The sequence below is a fragment of the Neovison vison genome, chromosome 7 (assembly GCF_020171115.1).
Source record: "Neovison vison isolate M4711 chromosome 7, ASM_NN_V1, whole genome shotgun sequence".
Classification (NCBI taxonomy): Eukaryota; Metazoa; Chordata; class Mammalia; order Carnivora; family Mustelidae; genus Neogale; species Neogale vison.
Window position 1 is genome coordinate 129777251 of NC_058097.1, and position 22244 is coordinate 129799494.

Here is a 22244-nt window from a genome sequence, read left to right on the forward strand (position 1 = left end):
ACTGAGAGGGCTGGGGGCGGAAGTGGAGGCGGAGGGAGACGGTACAGTCCGCAGGGCCTTGGGCCTTAGCGGCGAGGCTCTGGTGGGCGCGAGGCAGGGGAGGGGGAGGAGGAGGAGCCCGCGGCCCGGGCGGCGGCGGCGGCGGCGCCCGAGTTCCCCGTAGGGCCCCGCCTCGGAGCGGGCGGCGGTGGAGGAGGAGACTGAGGAGCAGGATGGCGGCCTCGGCCCTGTACGCCTGCACCAAGTGTACCCAGCGCTATCCCTTCGAGGAGCTCTCCCAGGGCCAGCAGCTCTGCAAGGTCCGTGGGCGCTGGGCGGCGGGCGGGCGGGGTTTCCTCGGCCGGAGCCCGAGGGAATCTGGGTGTCCTCTGCGCTGCAGCCCGGCTCTCTTCGTCTGCGCCTTGGGCGCTTGGAGCTCTTTCTTGCCTCCTCACTCGGGACCCCTTTATCGAGGACGTGGGCATCAGATGGGAGGGGCCCCTGAGAGAAGACAAGATTCTGCCCTCTTCCAGGCGGCCCAGGAGGGGGCCGGGCCCCACCAACATTCAGGGGTCTCGGGTGGGGCTGAGAGAGGCGGCAGCCACCTGTCTATGCCGCAGAAACCCTGGGGTGGAGATATTTTCATCTCGGTTTTCTGCCTGGACTGTCCTCTCCTTCCACCCGGAGGTAGGGGACGGTTTTTGCACTTTCTTGCTAGGAACCTGAAGCCGCAAAGCTGATGGCATCCTTCTTCCCTGTCCAGGAAAGCGAAGCGACTGGTTTGGGGACAGAATGCTCTATGATTTGGAGCTCCTCCCATCCCATTAAAGCCAGGATGCTGTCTGTGAACAACGGTGCAAAATTTTAAGTAGTTTCGCATTTAACCAACCCTTGAAATCGGCCCTGACAGCTTTCTTAATTTGTAGCATACCCCCCCACATCAAGTAAAGACAAAGACACCTATGCCTTCCCTAAGGAAATATGCTGTAATTGGCCACTTATATGATAAATTACTCAATTGTGTACGTTGGGGGACAGGTATTATTGATGTTTTAGGAATTTGACTAGGTTGTGTATTAGTTTTCTACCAGAAAAGTGAAATTGGGGACTTTGAGATAGGTACTAATATATTGTCTTATTACAGGAATGTCGGATTGCGCATCCTATTGTAAAATGTACTTACTGCAGATCAGAATTTCAACAAGAGAGGTTTGTATACTAAACAGTTTTTGATTGTTAAAGACACCGTTGTCTGTAAGGAATACCGGGGGTGGTCATCCCGTATTTGTGGTGAAATATTCTTAAATGGTTTATTCTCTTAAATTTTAAGTTGTAAACCTTTTATATGTGCTGGGAGAGACTATATTGACACAAAATTAGTGGCTGTTTTACAATTAGACCGGTTTAGTCTTGTGGACTAAAAACGCAGACATAAAGTTACTGTTAAGCTGTAAAAATGACAAAACATTAGTGCTGACATGGACCTGAAGAAAGGTCTGTATTGTTACCATGTATGTTCCAAGGTGAAATCTAGTAACTTGTTACCAGTGGAAGAACAGCACATACTTTTTAATAGGGTGATTTCTTGTTAAGGGATCAGAGAGCTTATAAGAGAGTAGCCTAAGGAGAAGAACAAATCATTTCTTCATAAGTAGATTACTGGCATCATAATGGTAGGGAAGGCCAAGAGGAAGGTTAGGTAGGCACTGAGATATAAGGCTGTGCATAAACAATGGCAAATGTGAAGATTTTGGAACTAGATAGGAAACATTAGGATTTTTTTCCCTTTGGTTTTTGTTTCCTTTACTAAAAGATACACAATAAAAATGTGTAAAAACATTTACCATTTATCTAAAGTTAATGAAAGAGGAGAAAATGTGTATAATATGCATCCCTAAGAAGATCCTTGGTCTGTATTAGAGGAAGTTTTAAGAACTACTAAAGCAAATGTCAAATATAAACTGTATTTGCTTTAGTTTGATAGTGTGCTAATTACTTCAGAAAGCTATGTAAATTTGATCTATACTCAATTTCCTTTTCAGCAAAACTAATACAATTTGTAAGAAGTGTGCTCAAAATGTGAAGCAATTTGGCACGGTAAGAATGTTTTTATTTCATGCTATTTTGTTACTAGTCAGTGTTTTTCACAAAATGGACTTTGTAAAAAATATATATAGTTATGTCCTTAAGTATTCAAGATGTTAAAATATTCCAGGAAAGAAATTTGCTGTAGACTGTCTGATTGGATGACAATCCAGTCAGAGGATGACAGCGTTTAAAAACAGTACTATTATGTGCATGTTTTGTGTATATTGAATTTCGGTGTGAAGTGTATGATTTTATTCTTCAGAGGCTCAAATATAACAAACTCCTGGTTATGGAGCACCTCCTTATCTATAAAATTGGCATAATCACATCCCCCCCCCCCCTTAAGAACCTCTAACAGCTTTTATGTAGTCACACAGTTCAGGCACTTATTCTTAAAAGTCAGTCTCATAAAAGTCAGGACATTATGCTAGTATAATTTTTTTTTCACATGTATAGGACAGTCATTATTGGTATAGTACTGTCATGATTGGTCAAAGTTCTGGCCTTAAGGTTCTGTAAAATCCTGAATTATTTTTTGAGTATCAAAGAAAATCAAGGTATGTTTGTTACAGTTTAGGTTAAATATGCTTGTGCCAATTCTTAAGGTGAAAGCTCATGGGTAATGTATATTCATTTCATCATCAATAACGGTGTGTGATAAAAAAAAAAGCTGTTCAATGTTTTTTTAATAAATGAAACAGTAATGAGAGTAACTAGATTATTAAATTAGTTCATGCTCCTAAATACTGGATGCATGAAACGTTTCTATCAGTGTGTACCTTTATTTTCATTCTTTGAGAACTTTTTCACATATAGCTTTTATATAACATATTATCCGATCATAAATACATTTTTGATGATGTTATTAAGAGAGTTAACAAAAATTTGCATGATTCTAGAAATAAATGTTAGTAAATGAATAGGAACATGAAGAATGTCATTAAATGCGACAGGGTAACATACTTAACAGAAAGCTTTTTATCTCTTTCCTTATTTAGTCCTAGATATATGTCTGTATACAGGTATATGTTTTATGCAGCAAATTTTTAATTAATTTTTAAATGTTAAAATGTGTTAAAATGTGTATCTGCTTTTCAGCCTAAGCCTTGTCAGTACTGTAACATAATTGCTGCATTTATTGGTACAAAATGTCAGCGTTGTACAAATTCAGAAAAAAAATACGGACCACCTCAGACCTGTGAACAGTGCAAACAACAATGTGCTTTTGATCGAAAGGAGGAAGGAAGAAGAAAGGTATTTATATTATGATATCTTCTGGAAATTAAATGAAACACACAGGTTGGGAGTTATTTCAATGACTACACTACCGCTACATGATGTATGCTTTGAGTCCCTGAAAATGGTTAGATGGAAGTGCAGGAACAGTGCATTTTCTCCATGTTTGCATTATACATAGATTTATGTTGATCAATTGAGATTATTATATTTTTTAAAAATACTCTGATAGCTATGCCATACTATTTGGTTGTCTAACATTTTGTTCAGGAAAATTACTAACTGCTTTTAAATTCTTTCAGCTACTTACCCTTTTGCTCATTACTTGAAGTCACTGGTGTGAAAAAATACCTGATGGCACATTAACACGTATAATTCAAAGTTAGTCTTGTGCCTTTTGACTTGGGGCTCATGTTTTCAACCATTGTTTGTTTTGCTCTGCCTGTAGTGACTTAAAAAGTATGTATGTACCTGTGGCATTCCTCTGCTGGTCGGCATTCACATAGGCCTCCTGTTGTCTGTCAGTTCTGTTGAGTTGGAGGATGACTGTCTCTTTGAGAAGCTCCCCCAGGTTCTTCAACAGCAGTATATGTACCCTAGTTGTAAGACATGGCCCTCCAGCAGTTCTTGTGTGAACAAGTAGAAGAAAGAAACTTTGTTTTATTTTTTCGGGCTTAGTCTTAATTTTGGAAAGAAGGCTCTTTTCCTTCCTCTTGACACATGTATGGTTGATCTTCATTATTTGTGGTAGATAGGTTCTATAAAGTAGCTGTGAACACTGAATTAGTGAATATTGAAGTATTGCTTCTAAAGGGGCACTATAGGATTAGATTCTTGCTCTGGTCACAACATGGTAATCATTCGATCAATACTTAATCTTGTTTTGTGCATGTTTCACTTCAGAGACATCTTATGTAATATAAATTGTTGTTCACTTCCATTGAAGTCATGGCAAACAGCACTATATGCCTGACGGAACTTACCTGAGATAGTATTTTCTACATAAGGTATATCACAGCTTTCTTGTGCTAAAGAACAGGATACATCACTTTAGCAGTACACTTGGGGACCGTTATAAGCACTGGAATCACCAATAAGAAAGCACAAATGTAGAAAACATGGCACTAAATAGATCGTGAAAAGAACACTTGTTTATGGTGTAAGAGCTGAAAGAAGACCACAGAGTGTCACCTTGTTAAACCTCTGCAGGGAATGTTTGCTGTCCATCTACAGAAATATTTTGCTGCCGCATACGTGTTCGTGAATGATCATGAAAGCGCTGCAAGTTGATTTAAGGGTTACAGATAAATTTTAGCAAGTAGGTGGTGAATTTGCAAATGGGAAACCTGGGAATAATGAGAATCAAATGTATATGTTATTCAAGCTTTCCTTATTTCTATAAACTAACAGTTTTCACTGTAGTGGGGATTACTTTGTCATTTTAGTAATCACACAGTGACTTAAGAATTCAGGCCGGTGCTTAGGTAAGATTCTTTGAAATATGTCAATTTATGCTTAATTCCCTGTAATAAGAAAATAAAATTTTCTCTCAAAATTAAAAAAAACCCTCAAAATTAATGAAAGTCTATAGATCATCCTCACCAATTTTATGACCTACCAGATGAGCATTTTCCCAAGTTTCATGAAAGTCTTTTATTTTATTTCCATTTTGTAATGATCTCTGTGTGTGTGTGTGTGTGTGTATGTGTTTGTGTGAGAGCGCGCGCACAGGAGTCTGCGTCTGCGCCAGAAGTTGAATAGTTTATTTTTTACTTAAACTCAGTTTATAGGTACATTGAATCTAATACAAATGTTTTCTTTAAAAAGGTTGACGGAAAGTTATTATGCTGGCTCTGTACTTTATCATACAAGAGAGTTTTGCAGAAGACAAAAGAACAAAGGAAGAGCCTGGGATCTTCACATTCAAACTCCTCTTCTTCATCTCTTACCGAGAAAGACCAGCATCATTCAAAACATCATCACCACCATCATCACCATCACCATCGTCACAGCAGTAGCCATCACAAGTAAGTACTTCCAAATCAGGTTTTCTAAAATCCTCTTGGCATTTAATGCCACGTATTGGTGTTTAACTTTTTGCAAATACTACTTTTGTACAAGTCTGGTTTCTGTTGCACGTGGTAAGCCTCTTGAGTGTTAGGGGCCTTTTCCCTACATTATTCAGTATACAGATGCACCTTATCACATTTTTTCCTTTATTGTGCTTCACAGATACTCATTTTTTAACAAATTGAAGGGTTGTGATAACCCCGCGTTGAGCAGGTCTGTGGGCACCATTTTATAAAATTATTTATATATTTATTTGACAGAGAGAGAGACAGAGATCACAAGTAGGCAGAGTGGAGAGAGTGGAGGAAGCGGGCTACCTGCTGAGCAGAGAGCCTGATGCAGGACTCAATCCCAGGACCCTGAGGTCATGATGTAAGCTGAAGGCAGCCACTTAACTGATTGAGTCACCCAGCCGCCCCTGCAGGCACCATTTTCCAACAGCATTTACTCACTTCACATTTCTGTATCACATTTTGGTAATTCTCAACAATATTTCAAACTTTTTCTTTATTAAATTTGTTATAGTGATCTGTGATCAGTGATTCATGACTTGCTGAAAGCTCAGATGATATGAACATTTTTTTAGCAATAATTTTTTAATTACTTTGTTAAGGTATCTAGTTGTTTTAGGTATAATGCTTTAGCACAGTTTAATAGACTATAGTATAATATAAATATAAGTTAGGTGCACTGGGAAACCAGAAATGTATTTGACTTGCTTTATTGCAGTATTATTTTTATTGCTCTATAACCCAACCCAAAGTGTCATTGAGGTAAGCCTGTATAAAATTATACACCTGGAGTTTGTTTAGCTGTTTACCACAAAATAAAGATAGGACCTTTACGGAATTACATAAAATTATGATCATATGAAGTAAAAATACAAGTACACCAGAGTTAATACTTCATTAAAGACCTCAATATTCTTCTTTTGTTTAAATAATAGGTAGGATTTTACTTGTAAAAGATATATTTACAGTTACAAATACAAATTATAGTCATATGCGGTTATATTTACCAGTGAATAGGGTATATAAATTCAGTGTTTTTGTAGATCATGATAGAAGCATTCTAAATTTTGAAGTTTCCAAAAGTGTGAAAAATAATCTTTTAAACTAGCAGTATTTTGCAACTTATTTTAAAATACATAGGCAGGAATTCTATTCAAATATAAACAATTACTTGATTTTTAAAGTGCCTTGGGAGGGAAAAGTTACTTAGTGGTAATATGTATGTGATAATAAAGTTTTTGAATTGTGGTTTTAGTCTTCATGGAAAAATCAAGAATATATTAAACGCAAAATGGACAAAACAGGGACATGATAACCAGTTTTCAGAAGAACTTGTTTTTTTTCCCAAATTTCTCTGAGTCTTTAATATCTTGGGTAGATAAAACATAATTTCATTTATAGAAAATTGATGCCTAGTATTTAAGAACAGGTTTTTAGAATATAACATAGTGCTAATAAGATTTGATTCTAAACTATAGGCAAGCACATGTTACGAAGTTTTATTGAGGTACTGATGTTTACTTAGCAATTCTTCCACTTGCCCTATCCTGTAGTACTTTTCTGCATGCCGTAGTTGTGGAGTGCATAGTGTCTTCTAATCTAGCTCTTGTGAAGAAATCTTGTAGTGCTTCTGTCAATATCCCAAGGAACAGAAGAACATAAATCTTTCTTGTTTTTGCCTTTTTAAGAAAAACTGACAAAGTAATTATCACAGACCTACTCCTGAAACTCCACTAAACTGTCCTTTACAAATTTTTGTTAGTGTGTGATAGGACACGGAGTATGTTTATAAAGATCAAATTCTGTGACAGTAACTTCATCTTTAGAAAGAATAACAGGTGTCAAATAAAGGAATAAGGATGGTATTGACCCTTAATTTTTTTCCTTTTTATTGCTTAAGAAATAGAAATACTGTTTTGTATTTGATGGATGTAGACCATTTAGTTAGTAGGCAACCTGTTTATGAGGTTCTATTTTAATTTTAGTAGGTTAGAATAGTTAGGAGGAGTGTACATACTGTGATATATATATAGTGGTGGGTGGGGTGGAGGAGAGCAAAAGCAAGTCAATCTGGATCCAGGAACGGCCACCTCAGAAAGGGAAGATGTGAATTCCAAGTGTTTTTGTTAAGCCATTAAAATGTGATTGTTCTCACTTTGAGATTCCAAATAGTGCTGTTAATTCATATGTGATTATATGGCTTGCTAATGGTTATGATGAAATTTGTAAAAGAAAGAGCTGAATTCCGCAGTCCTGTTGCAGTTTATTGCTACAAATAGAGAATAAGTCAGGTTTATAGAATTACAGCATTTTCCCCCAACTAATTTATTTACAGCTGATTTTTAAGAACATGATCTGATTGTTTTGTTTTTTTGCTTGAAAATTTCTAAAGCTACAATAGTAAATTTTATTCTCACAACTATATGTATTTTTATTTATTGTGTATGCCGCCAGTAATGTATGATGTGTTTTTATGTATATAAACTCAATTTAAGTTTGATATTCCTATAAGGTATAAATTATACCCATTTCACAGTTGAGGGAACTAAACACCTCAGGAATTTTAAGTAACTGGCCAAAAGGTCACACAGCCTAGGTCTTTTAACATCTTTTATTGTATAAATATGTGGCGTCTGGTATGTAGAAGATGCTCTGTACATGTTGAATCAATAAATTAGGGGTTAATGCAGGATTGGCTGATACATAACTGCAGGAAAACTTGTAGGGTTCATAGTAAATTATAAAGTCATTATTAGTGTTATGGCATAATGGAAAAGAATTAGTAATATAGCATTAATTATAAGTAAAAGTAAAATCAGTTCTTACTATAAAATTCCCAGTATGTTCAGCAAGTCTGTTCTATAGTTCTGACTCAAGAAACATTAAGAGAGTTTGGAGAGGGTTCTTAGGAAAACCAGGAAAGAAACAAGATTATTTCCTGGTTCAACTTGACACACTATTCTGAGCAACTGGAATTACTCCGAAGGAGGATTATTAGGAAGGCCTTTAAAGATCAAACATTTTCTGTCTGAAGTAGTAAGGGCAGCCTAAGTATGAAGATTGTCATACTTCATAATTAGTAGAGCCTTGTTGGTTTTGTGCTTATATACCCCAACTTGTAGTATGATATTAAATTGGCTTTTGGAAAATGATCTGATAAAAGAGAGAATTTAATCTCTATCACTATACCTTTGTTAAAGAACTTAGTAGCAATTGCCTAGCACTTATCTGATTGGAACTTATCTCCATACAATATGATTTATTTAGAATATGTTAGCTTAGTTCAGAAACTTAATTGAATATTCATTCTCTGAACGGAAGATTCTAAACATAAGCAATTTGAATCCATTGGAAAGAATGTTGTTAAACATATGTATTAAATAAATGTAGTTGTTAGATGTCATTTGTATATTTTTCAGAATCAGCAATCTGAGTCCAGAACAAGAGCAGGGACTGTGGAAACAGAGGTAAATATGTTAACATATTTTCTGAAGTGTTTTGATACATATATATTCTTTTAATGTGCCATCCCTTTAACTTTGTTACTTAGGCTTTTAAATAATCAGTGATATTCAGTAATATTTTAGGGGAAGAAGAATAACTTCTCACTTGGTGCCTCTGCCCTTTTTACTCTAATTATTCTTATTAATGTTTGGTTTCAGCCATAAATCCTCTGCAGCAATTCAGAATGAAACTCCAAAGAAAAAGCCCAAATTGGAATCTAAGCCATCTAATGGAGATAGGTAAAAATGAATTCCTTTAGCGCTACGAAAATTCAAGTTAGTTGAACAGTTACAGTTGATTGCCAGTTATGACTAGGTAAAAGAATAGAAACATTTATCTTCTGCATTGACTTTTTTGAGTCACCTAGAAGAGTAACCATAATTAGTTAACAGTTTTAACTTAATTTTGGCAATGAGCAAGTGGCACTGAACTGTTGTTCTATTTGGGGAATACATTGGGTTTTGAAAAAAGGAGAACAAATCTGAATAGAACATTCTCTTGATCTTAATTTTTCTTCAGTGAAACACAAATCTAAAAATCTAATTGTTATGTTTTAAATTGACCTGCTTGGAAAATGTATTGAAAGTATTATGAGCGTGAGTTTGTTTTTAGTTCATTAGCCAAAAGTTTGCTGATGTTACTGTACAAATTGGCTGCCTATTGCTTTACACTAGAAGTATTGACCCCCTAAAAGCTAATACTGAATTATATTTCTGCAGGTGTATGTAATGTGTGCCATTAGTAAGGTAATTTGCCAGTTGCATCCATTTCTGTCAGGTACATATTTTTTTGCATTAGCCTTAAGGATGTTTGTGGAATTGTCTAATTTATGCAATTTGAACACCTGCTAATTTTCCTTCTACTTCATTTAACTGTGTTTTACTTTTTTCTTTTTAGTAGCTCTATAAATCAGTCAGCAGATAGTGGGGGAACTGACAATTTTGTCCTTATAAGTCAACTGAAAGAAGAAGTGATGTCACTTAAACGTCTCTTACAGCAGAGAGACCAGACCATTTTAGAAAAAGATAAAAAGGTAAGAACATGGTTCACTGAAGCCTGCTAAGATTTACATCTTAAGTTATGCTTGAAAATGCAAGTTTTATTAGACTTCAGTAATTTGGTAATCTTGTGGGTAATTCATATAAGACAAGACACATTATATGTGAAAAATGGTCTTTCAGAATTTTAGTTTTAAGAATTAACTGAGAGCTAATTAGAATTATAATAATTTTTGAACATTAGTTTTCAGCAAACCTGTAGCTTAAAAATAAGCCTAATGTCTTAATTTGAAAATGACGTACAAATGGAATATCCACTGTATAAATTCTTGTGATTTGAGAAAGTAGTTGAGTTTAGTCTTTGACATGCCAATCGTGTATTTCAATCCAGATCAAATAACTGGTGAAAAGTAGTGCTATGGGAATTTCCTATGTGGTAGTCTGTGATTAGCAGTAGGTGTCTAAGATCATTTTGTGGGAACCAAGTATACTTCTGAGGACTTTGTCAGTTAGATTAAGAGTGTCAAATATGTTGTCAATTTTGTGAAAAGTTCTAACACTTTCTGTGTGAACTGGAGCAGAATGCGTTCACATATTTGGTCCTTAGTTTTTTTAAAAAATGGAAGTATTAATACCATCTCAGGAGGTGGTTGTTAGGATTACATGAAATATAAAGTATTTACTATAGCTCCTGCCATGTATATAGTGCTCATAGCTGCTATTTCTGATGTTGGGTCATCTTTGAGGGTAGAGCCAACTTTTGTACTTGTTTATAGTCTTACACTATAAACTATTCTAGTTTGACTTATTTTAAATGCCTTCTGCAATAGGAGAACATTAAAAATATTCCTTTCAAAACCATGAATAAGACTTTATTATAATGAATTATCTCTATGTCTGAGTATCCATAGTGGTGCTTGAATCTGAGCTTGGCATTTAACAACTTTTGTGTTAAATTTTCCCGTGCCTTGATGGTTAGTAGATTTAAATTTATTTTAATACATTTGTATCTTAGTTTAAGCAAATTCAATATATGAAATTTAGGATTGACATAAAAATAGAATAGTTAGGAGTATCTTACTTTTTATGGTTCTTTTTGATTAGCAGAATTTTTTGAATAATGAACTTTTATGGAAATTTGTTTTATGCACAAAATTTTCGAGACACATGTATTGCACAAAGATTTACCTATATTAGCCTAGGAAATCTAGGTAAAATTGAATAACATAGTAAATTTGCTATAAAGTAATAATTCCAAAACCAAGTAGTAATACATTGTGGAATTTTGACTTCATTAGGTTTTTGTTTTTGTTTTTGTTTTTCATAGCATGACTCGTCTGTTTTAGTGCAGTTTGTTTAAAGTTTTCTACTTTTGTTAGTGTTCCTTTAAAAAAAAAAGTAATGGGGATAGAAATAAGCAGGGTTGTAAGAAAAATAATAATTCTGAGCCTAAAATGGCTACATATTTGCTATTTTTTCTTATAATGTAAATATAAGGCAACCAAGATATTTTCTTAAATTTATCTCACTTTATTCAGTGACTTCTAGAGCTAGCCATGTATCCTCTAGTGATCATGAGGATACAAAAATGAGTAAATAAATTGGACATGATCCTTATCTTTCAGAAATTCATAATCTGAAGGCAACACACAGTGGAGTGACAAGAATAATTATCTTAGTTTATCTAATGTGAATTGACATTTCAGAATAGGAATTCCTTTGTAATGTAATAAACAGATAATTCAGTTATTCTTTGAATTTGGCAAAAGAAAGGGCTTTTATTTGGGCAATAAGAATATAATACACCATGACTTTCTTTGTCTTTTTGCTGTTATATATCTATACAAAAAGAACATGGAGGGGCGCCTGGGTGGCTCAGATGGTTAAGCGTCTGCCTCCAGCGCAGGTCATGATCTCCAGGTCCTGGGATCGAGCCCCATGTCAGGCTCCTAGCTCAGTGGGGAGTGTGCTTCTCCCTCTCCCTCTGCCTCTCCCCCTGCTTGTGCTCTTTCTCTATCTCTGTATCTCTCTCAAATGAAAAAATAAAATCTTAAAACAAAAAACGCACAAACCTTTAAAGTTTATATGTAATGAAAACCATTTAAAAATAACCAGAAGCTTTCTTCTCCATGGTTCTGATAATGAAATTATATAGTATCAATTTATTTTTTAGTTCAAGGTCATAAGGATTTTGCATTTTTATGTATTTCATTGATATTTAAGAAGAAAATGTAGCTTCCTCAAACCACTGTTTTTTTTTTCCCTTACATTTGTCTAAGTTAGCAAAAATTTTAAATTAACTCCCTTTTCTTTCTCATTCCATGTTAGTTTTATTTCTGTGCTTTGCTCTCCATTTTACCTCAAGTCTTAGGTGATAGTGGATACATAATTCTGAATGTAAATTTTAACATAAAAGCATTATAGCTCATGGTTGATAAAACCACTCCTCTTTGTACTTTCCCATTGTGATATTTTCCTCTTTTGTCATTAAAAGATTATTTTAACCTGAAATCACCTTTGACATTTACTTTGTTTATATATAATCTGAAGTATGTTGTAACTGAAGCATTTTTCTGTGGTATAAGCCATTAAACTTTCCTGTTGGCATACCAGTTGCCAAACTCTGTGTCCAGCAGAGCCATTTTTAAATTGAAGCAAAAAAAGGCATCTTCTTAAAAGTTTTACTGACAGTTCAGTATTACCTTAACTTTAAAATATACTATAATATAATGGAGTTTTATTTCACAAAATTTCATTTCTAAATAAGTTATAAAACTCAGGAAGCTGCTAACATCTTCCACTTCTATAATGAATTGCGAATTTATAATGAAGGATGTTTAAAATGATGTTTGTACATATTTTTTTTTACATATGCACATATATAAATTTGTATGCTTATTTTTCTGTTTCTTAGCTAACTGAACTAAAGGCGGACTTTCAGTACCAAGAGTCAAATTTGAGAACAAAGATGAACAGTATGGAAAAAGCTCACAAAGAAACTGTGGAACAACTTCAGGTAAATGACATTGTTTACATGTACCGTTATGCAAGGAAAAAGCTAACCTTGCTTAATTGTAAATAATACTGTTTTAAACTGGTATTGGTATCTCTATTTTATGTGTATTTAGTGCATTTTCAGCTTTAATTTGGACTTTTTAAAGTTTTTTTTTTTTTTTTTTTAATTTGAGAGAGGGAAAGCAGGAACCAGGGGCATGGGGAGAAGCAGACTCCCTGCTAAGTGGGGAGCCTGAGATCATGACCTGAGCTGGCGGGAGACACTTAACCTGCTGAACCACCAGGCCACTCCGATTTTAATTTTTTACCATTTCTTAATCCTGTTCCCATTAAGAGTTACTGCTTGAAATCACTTGGTAAGGGGATTGAGTATATTAATTCTGAAAACTTTTGCCTAAACTTGTTATGGGGTTTTCAGAGGAGGATACCAGTGGAGTATGTTTGGTTGATCATTGCATGAAAAACAAAAAATTAAAGATTGGATTCATGAAACTAAGATGAAAATAAGGTCTTTAGTACATTGTACAGTCATTCTTGTATCTTTCCAGATTATGGGAAGGGAGGTGGGTGTACAAAGCCAATTCTCAGGGACCTCAAGTGGAGGAAATTTATGCTACATGCAGTGATGAGAGGCAAAGGAGTGCACTTTAACCTTTGTACTGTGATTTTCAAGGTGCCAAATAGGATTCTGTGTGCTGCAGCAGGGAGCCTCTAGTGATCAAGGCCCAGGCCAGCCTCCCAAGAGTACTGCAAGGTATACTCAGGAGGATTCCAATATACAGAACAACTGAATGGTGAAGCCAAGAGCCACCATAGTGCCAGAGAGGGCAGTATCTGATGTCCGGCATGCAGAGATGGAGAGCATCCAGCAGGGATAGACATTACTCCCTTATTTAAGCCTTTTCCACCTTGTTTTCATAAATTTAGAAATCAGGCCACACTAAATTAATTACATGTTCTGTTGATACACATTCTCACATCTGAGGAATTAATCTTTGGGTAACAGGGCTTTTAAACTTCATTAATTTTAAATCTTAAAGGCATAGAGGGTGCATACCAGCACATAGAGTTTAGACTTCATGGGGGAGTGCAGCTTGGGAAGGAAGGGAGTAATACTGCCCTGAGTTTTTGTTTGTTTTTTTCATTGTAAAACCAGGGTATATGTGCTATTCCTGTCTTTTGGGTTGTATTACTCATACATCTTTGAAGGCAGCTTAAATTGCATGAAGTTGTAAAATGGATTGAGGAACCTGAATTTCAGTTACAGCCCTAGTCTTAACATTGATCTTACAAAGAGTTTTAAAGAGAAACTTTGTGTAGAACCTGGCACATAGTAGGCACTCAAGTAATTTGAATGAGTATTGATTTATGGAAGAGTCCATCTGCCTTCTGTCCTGAGAAATTGCCCATATAATTGTCGTTCTTGGACATTATCATATACCAGTATATATTTGCTTTATGATATTCTTATTTTTCTCATTCAGTTATTATTGCTGAATGATTACCTGGCAACAGAATCTTCTGCCTGATGATCTCTGATTTAGAGTGGTGTAACCAAAACTCTGGAGTAAATCCAGAATCGAGGTAACAGAAAAACTGTGAGCAATACTTAAGTTTATGATAAAACTTAGTACGACTCATTGTCCAGAAGAGCAGTTTGTTTTATTTTGTTGGGGACCTCCTCTTTGACATCTTATCCTGATTGGTATCTTAAGCCTAATAACTCTTCTTGGTCAGTAGCTGAACTTCCATGTAATAGAGTAGCAATGTTTAGATAGAAGTATGACATTTCTAACATGATTTTATGTAGGCTCTCTTATTCTTTATGATAACTTTGAGTTCCCATTTTACAGATGAAATTGGTGGTCACATAATTATTCAGAACTGACATAGAAACCTACATCTTGTGACTCATTAAACTGTACTTTCTCTTGTGTTCCCACCACCTCAGGTCACTCAGGTTTCTGTTCCTTGTTATCAGACCACTTTCCTATATCTTTTGTGTTAATTGCTAGAGACATTCTGTTACAGTTGTGTATCCTCTTTTAACTGTAGTCCCTTCAACCGTGTACTAGTAGGGTTTTCCATGTAGTTGAGTAAACAGAGTTAACTATTTTTCTTACCTTTTTGTTATAACAAATAACCCTGTAGCAGAAAATTTACTATGTTCTAATAGTTCTCAAAACATTTTAAACTGTTAAAACCTGAGAAATAAGCAGTGAGCATCACAAGAAAAAAATTGTGCAAAATACCAAAGTAAACAAACAACCTAAGTTGTCTAACAAGAATACCAAATAAAAAATCTACTTTATGTTTAAGGAGTGAAGTTAATGAAGGGGGAGAGGGGATTAAGATTTGAGTGCCTGCTATGAATCAGCCTCTGTGTTAGGCTAAGTGTTTTATTTATTTGATTAGTTCTTTCAACTCCTTTTGAGGTGGTGGTGAGGTTTCTGTCTTATGTATGAGAACATAGACTCCAGGTTGTACAGCAGGATCTGTGTTACTCCAGGTAGTCTTTCCTTTAGGTCACTGTTTCTAAACATTTTTAGCTTAACTTGTTAAGAGTTTTAAATTATTTGATTGTTGTAGGGCGTGTAATAAAGAAGTAATATTAGGATAAAAATTTTAAGTGCATACATATTTAAGTATTGCATTGTAAAATACATTTTTCTGGAGAAGGTTCCGTGTGCACTTGAGAAGAATGAGTATTCTGTTGTTTTAGGGTGGAATGTTCTGTATATATCTATGAGGTCCATCTGGTCCAATGTGTCATTCAATGCTCTTGTTTCTTGTACCTAACACACATTTGGACTTATCTCCATTTAACAACTGATACATTTATTTTTCTTAAGGGGTTTTTTCTTACATAATTTATCAGCAAATAAATTTATTAGTGGTGCAGTTAGGAGAGAATATATAAATGCAAATTGAAAATTAGCTGCTAAAAAAAGGGGAAACTGTTCTCAAAATAACCTCAAGTTTGAGTTCTTGTGTTTCATACTTAGAATATGAAAATTATAAACTTTGATTTTTATGGTTGCTTCTTATTGAAAACCGAGAAAAGATAATTTGAATGCTGTCAATATAAAAGGTTTTGGATAAATATAATTTACAGAGCTGATGGCAATCTCTTTGAGGCACATTTGCAAAGATACCATTTTTTTATGCCCTTCATTAATCTATATTTTAAAATTTCTGTTAAGATTTGTTTTTGGCAAAGAGAGTCTATGGTAGTTATAAATTAAATAACATGGAGCTAAAGGAGCTAACAATAAAAAGAAAACAATTTAAAACTATTACACTGACGAGGATTGGTCAGCTGAGTAATAAACCAGTTGATCATAAGTGTACTCACTTGACTTACTGCTAATTGCCAGGCATTCACGTTATTTGTCTTCTGAGTTTTTGGACTTTTTAATTTTTTTTTAATGATTTTATTTATTTATTTGACAGAGAGAGAGAGATCACAAGTAGGCAGAGAAACAGGCAGAGAGAGAGGGGGAAGCAGGCTCCCTGCTGAGCAGAGAGCCTGATACGGGACTCGATCCCAGAACCCTGAGATCATGACCTGAGCTGAAGGCAGAGGCTTAACCCACTGAGCCACCGAGGCACCCTCGGACTTTTTAATTTTTAAAGGAAAACAAAATCCTGTTAAATTCTTTGTGATTTTCTAGATTTAAAATTGAAGTCAAATTTGAAATTAAAACTTTTTTTTTTTTTTTTTTTTTTTAAAGAGGGTTGGGAACAGAGGGACAGAGGAAGAGGGTGACGAGAACCACAAGCAGGCTCCATGCCTAGCACGGAGTCCAACGTGGGGCTGTATCTAACGACCCCAAGATCATGACCTGAGCTGAAATTAAGAGTCGGATACTTTAAGCAACTGAGCCATCCAAGCACCCCTGAAATTGAAACTTTTAATTACCCCCTTATTTAATGACTATTGAATAAACAAATGCTGTTAATCAGGCAGACAAACATAAACATGGTTAGGTTTGCAAATATGAAATTGTTCTAAGAATATTTGCATTTAGGAGGTATAGATATTGGGAGAGTTTGGTTGAAGAAAGGCAGGGGAGTAGAAGTACAAAGCTTTGAAAAAAGGTTTATGTTTCATGAGACTGTTTAAGATGTTATACAGAGAAGGCAGGGTGTTACCTTGCCATACAAAGGCCAAAATTAGAATAGAAGATGAAACACTGAGGTTAAAAAAAAAAAGTATTATCTAGATAATAAAAAATGTTGAAACTTGTGAAGGAAAATAAATGGTTTCCCTACATAAACAAGAGGAAAAATTTTGTTCCTTTTAGCAGCACTCAGATTCTAATCTATTCTCAATACTTTCCCCATTTTGACTCAAAAACTCCAACAGAAGTGTTTGGTCTTTAATGTTTTTGTATATATGGAGGGTTCTTATTACCTGGGTTTCCACAGTTAAGAGATCACATAGGGAGACAAAGGCAGTTAAAATAAGAAAGTACTCACTTGAAGGTTGCTCTTTACACATTCCTTTTCACTAAACACTGGTGATTGTCCTAGTGCTTTGGCTCAAAGACAGTGTCTTTGGCAGGTGGAACATTTTAATGAAGGGGACATTCAGTTCAGATCAATGGCAAAGTGAAACTTGGAATCTTTGAAAAGTAATTTCATCCTTTCACAGATCTGAAAACGATGATGTGTAGATGTTCAAATTACATCAAAGGCAGTACCTAATGACTGCTGTGGCAATTAAACAAAAATGAGATCAGAGAGGAAGAACATTTCTGATGGGTGCTTCAAAAAAAATTAGTTGAATAGCATTAAATTGACAGGGTCCCTTTGGCAAAGTGATAAAGTGTGAGTATTTTTACAAAACAGGCCTCTTTGGCTTATTCTATAAGTAGGTAAATATCAAATAGAAGACTGTACATTTTGTTGGGCAGTATTCCTCCCAAATCATTATTTGGGTCATTAGTTAGAAAACTTATTTTCGTTTTATGTTTTTAAGTTAAAGAGCCAGATATTTTTTTTCCTTATTTAAAATTTGACCCACTCTTAAATGGATTGTCTTTAAGTTGCTTTTTTTTTTCATTGATTGTATCTTTGGACAACAGTTACATTTAATATCAACATCTACAAGGGGGGCTGATAAACCAATCTAGAATTTTCCTTCTCCATATGCAGCATTAAAGAGATGAACCTTAATATACCAACTCTTTCATCTGGTCTTAGGGTTTCAATGAAATCTTGTTGTGTAAGTGGAAAGAACGGCTTTAAGTAAGTAGTATTCTTCAACATGACCTGATATTTCAAGCATTTTTCATTTTAAATGTTTTTGTCTCCCACAGGCCAAAAACAGAGAACTACTCAAACAGGTCGCAGCATTGTCAAAGGGTAAAAAGTTTGACAAAAGTGGAAGCATACTAACATCTCCTTGAGAAAATAGTTATTCATGTAGTGTTTCTGCTGAAAATGTAAATTTGAGAAAAATTCTGTGAAGCCCTTAAATTCTGTGTAGTGGAGAAATATTTTTGCACACCAGATGAATTGGCGTGTTTCCTATTCACTTTTATAACTGATATACAGCATTTTTTAAGTTGTAAAACATTCAAATAAAACTTCAACTGGCTTGAAGTTAATTTTTAATGATTTGATATCCAGGAACTTTTTTGCCAGCAATAGTATTAAACACTTGTAAAGGAGTGCATGAGTCGTGCCCTTTATAAAATGCAACATGCAATAATAGAGTGGATGATGGTGTTCAGAAGTCAGAGCAGCAGGGCTTTCGGTTTGTTTTGGTTTTGTTTTTACACTATGCTGATTTCGGATAAACAGTTTTCAATTTAGAAATACAAAAGCTTTTAAACAAGGAAAATGGTAAACACTGGTTTTTTTTTAGTAATTGTGTTTTTACTTTGCATCAACATGAATTTAGGAGAAAATCATGGTGCTTTTATTAAATGAACTTCAGAGTATATGTAAATATGTTTTTAAAAGTTACATCATTAACATTAGTTAGTTAACTAGTATTTTCATTATTGGTATAGGAATTAATGTTTACTGTACAGTATCCAAGGTAAAATGTGTTCTGTTTTGTACAAACTACTGTAGATTTTTACTTACAAGTGCCTTTTTGCCACCTAATGTTTTTATTTATAGGAATGCCAATCTTTTGTACATACAGTTTGTTTTAAAATCATGTTTAATAAATGTTTGTATATAAATGCATATGTACAGAAGCCTATTTCAAAAGGAAATCAAAGTTGTTAGTAAAATGTTTGAGATTCCATTAAGAACCGATAATGCATATAGACTCTAGATGATTTTGTTGTTTGTTTCTGTGTGATATGAGAAGCTGTTGGTCACTGAATTCATTGAATTATGTAAAATACTTCCCCAAAGATTTAATTTTAAATCATTTCTGATAGAGTAATTTTATTTTTTATGTCATACGGCTTCATGTTCATATTTCGTGAGTCACATGTTCTTTATTTTTTCTTTTATAAAAGTTTTTAAAAATTTATAATTTTTCTGCAGTGGTCCATATATCTGCTTTCCTTATAATATGTGGTTATCTAAGTTAATATTTATGTACACCATATTTGATTTGTAAGTTTAAAGCAAATCTGGAAAAATTTAAATAAATCAATCCATGAGTATCTTTGAATAAATTGGAATCTACTGTAAGATACAGGCACTATTTATAAGAAAATTATATCAGAGTCTTTAAAATTGTCTATAAAAGGTTAAGTAGGTTGGGATAGGTTATGTAAAGTTTTTGACTAATTATTTTCTGATCCATTGGTTTTCAGCCTTTAATGCAATTGATCTCCTTAGTAAATTCAAGTTCAGACTTTCAGTTCAATTGTGAAGCATCAGGCAATGCTAGATATACTGTATAGAGTGGGAGAGAGTTCCTTTTCTTGGGAATTTATGGGCAAGGATTAAATTTAAGTAAATTTAATAAATTTATTAGTTTTTAAGTTGTTTTTAAACTGATTATAAATGTCAGGTCAAAGATCATCTTTTCTCAGAACACAGGATGGTTATAATAATTGTTCTTAACATAACCAATGTTTCAGGAGATGATTCCTGCAGTTTTTCATTATATGTTGATATCAAATAATTCTTTATCCAATTTGAAAACATTATCTAGGGTAATTTTGAAGTAATATAGCAAAAGATTGAATCAATCAAACTTGACTTGGAAAAATTAAACCAGTTTATTTTTATGAGCTCTTCATGCAATAATCTTCCTAAATTTAGTATTCTCAACAGTGATAGATAATGCCTTCTTAACACAGATTTTAATGTTTGCAGGATTTGCTAAATTCATAAGGTAGTCATTACCTTTCTTTAAAATTAATACTTTTATATTCTGGTTTCATAGCCAATAATCAATCCACAGTGCTCATTATAGTTTTAAAGTAAACTATGTAATAGTTCTTATAACATGTTGGAGCTGCTACTAAAAACCAAGGTGCCCCTTCCCCTTTTTTAGAAAACAGATTAAAAATTGAAGACTCAGTCTCAGTCATTAAGCTTTGTAAATTCTAAGGCTAAAACTTTTTAGGGGCTTCACAGTATTTAGTCCTAATTAAATGCCCTCTCATTATTCCATGACCTTATTTTATAACTTAATTTTTTTGCAATTGTATAAACTAGTAATTGAGTCCCAGTCCTGGATTTGTAGTGTATTGACATAATGAGCTGATATTTAAATGTGGACCTGTAAGGAGATACTATGGTGTGCCGTATTGTGCTTTTTAGCCCGTTTTCAGCTATTAATTAGCATTTACCAGTGAGGGTCATTTTGGCCCAAGTTATTTATGTATTAATAGCCTGTGAATATTGCAGTTCTTTTTAGATTGTATTGGTCTAAATATGCATTCTCTGGTGAACCTGGTAAGCTGTTCACATGTATAGACTATTGAAATACTGTACTTGTACACATCTGACTGTTGACATTTTGTACTTTTTTCTAAATCCAATATTTCACAATAAAAACTTGTCAAAATTTTTTCTACTAGTTTCCTGTTGCTTCTGCAACAAATTCCATAACCTTAGTGGCCTAAAACACAAAGGTCAATTCTCTGATAGTTCTGGAGACCAGAAGTCCAAAATCAGTTTTACTAAGCTAATGTCAAAGTTGGCAGAGCTGATTCCTTCTGGAGGCTCTGGGGAGAATCTACTTTCTTGCCTTTTCCAGCTTTTGGAGCTGCATTCCTTGCATTCTTTAGCTCTTTGCCCCTTTCTCCATCTTCAGAGCTAAAAAAATGTAGCATATTCAAGTCTCTCTAGCTCTGTCATCATACAGTCTTCTCTCTTTGGTCCTGGTATCTCCCTCTGCTCCCTCTAATAAGGACATTATTGGGCCCACCTGGATGATCAGGAGTCCTCATATCTCAAATTCTTAGTCACATCTGTTGTCACATAAGTAACCTATTCATAGAGATTAGAACGTGGACATTTCGGGAGACCATTACTGAGCCTCTCATAAGCTTCATCTACATTTTCCCCAGTATGAGGCTTTGAAGTTGACAGATTTGATAGAATTGGCTCAGGCAAACACATTCCGTTTTGCTACATGTTCATTAAGACTGCTTTCATTAGCTATTGAGATATTTCAAAGCAATAATAAAGCAAATCAAGCTAGATGTAGTTTTGTTTTTACAAACTTTGGAACATGACTAAAACCATGCTATGTTGTTTGATAAAATGAGTTAAAGACCTGATTTATAGACCTTTATGGTCTGTAGACCTAGACCTTTATAGTCTAGTTGGGGAGACCATATACATGAAAAAGTATCTGGAACTTTGGTATTAGGAAGTGCAATAAGAAGCTGATAACTTTTAGCAAGGGTCTCCTAAGAATTGTGGGGAATGTTAGTCTAAGTCACTGTTTTCTCGAACTTGAGCATGCATCAGTCATAGGGCGGTATGGAGGACCTCATGAGGCACATGTAACTGGGCCTCTGCCCCAGTGTCTTGAGTGCATGAGTTGGAATTGGTCCAAAGAATCTGCATCTCTCAGTTACGAGGTAATGCTATTGCTTCTGGCCCAGAGCACACACTCTGAGAACAAGTGGGATATAAAAAAAGGCATGAAAGATCGAAGGGCTAAAGAGTAGAGGCTATTTTGAGAAGAACTGGGGAGTGAACTTGGGAAAATTATTTGGAGCTGTATTTTCAAGGCAGTTTGGGTAGACTACTAGAGTTTTGAAAAGAAAATGATGTAAGACCAAATACCGAACATGTTGAGAAGAGCACTACAGGCCATTTTCTCCAAGTAGCCAAGGAAGTGGAGCAGGAAGTGGTAAATGAGTATGGACTTTTATTAATGCCCTGCCATTTTCCAAAAAGAATT

General features: G+C 34.8%; 1 protein-coding gene across 2 annotated transcripts; it reads left to right on the plus strand.

The window, feature by feature from the left end:
* The first annotated feature begins 140 nt into the window (after positions 1 to 140).
* FAM76B (family with sequence similarity 76 member B) lies at positions 141 to 20617 on the plus strand. 2 transcript variants are annotated; one of them, XM_044258271.1, is made up of 10 exons: positions 141 to 299; positions 1124 to 1188; positions 2022 to 2076; positions 3166 to 3321; positions 5131 to 5330; positions 8804 to 8851; positions 9047 to 9127; positions 9789 to 9921; positions 12801 to 12902; positions 18226 to 20617. In XM_044258271.1, exons 1-10 carry the CDS (start codon positions 213 to 215, stop codon positions 18313 to 18315), a joined length of 1017 nt encoding a protein of 338 aa, XP_044114206.1. In that variant the 5' UTR covers positions 141 to 212; the 3' UTR covers positions 18316 to 20617. The 2 variants fall into 2 exon arrangements, with proteins under 2 accessions (XP_044114206.1, XP_044114205.1); XM_044258270.1 differs by having other exon boundaries at positions 143 to 299; positions 9786 to 9921.
* The last annotated feature ends 1627 nt before the right edge of the window (positions 20618 to 22244 follow it).

Bases quoted from the DNA above. Each gene is read 5' to 3' on its own strand.
- FAM76B (XM_044258270.1), top strand. From the start codon at position 213: ATGGCGGCCTCGGCCCTGTACGCCTGCACCAAGTGTACCCAGCGCTAT. The intron at 300-1,123 runs GTCCGTGGGCGC...GTCTTATTACAG, and splicing joins AGGGCCAGCAGCTCTGCAAG to GAATGTCGGATTGCGCATCC. The intron at 1,189-2,021 runs GTTTGTATACTA...TTTCCTTTTCAG, and splicing joins TCAGAATTTCAACAAGAGAG to CAAAACTAATACAATTTGTA.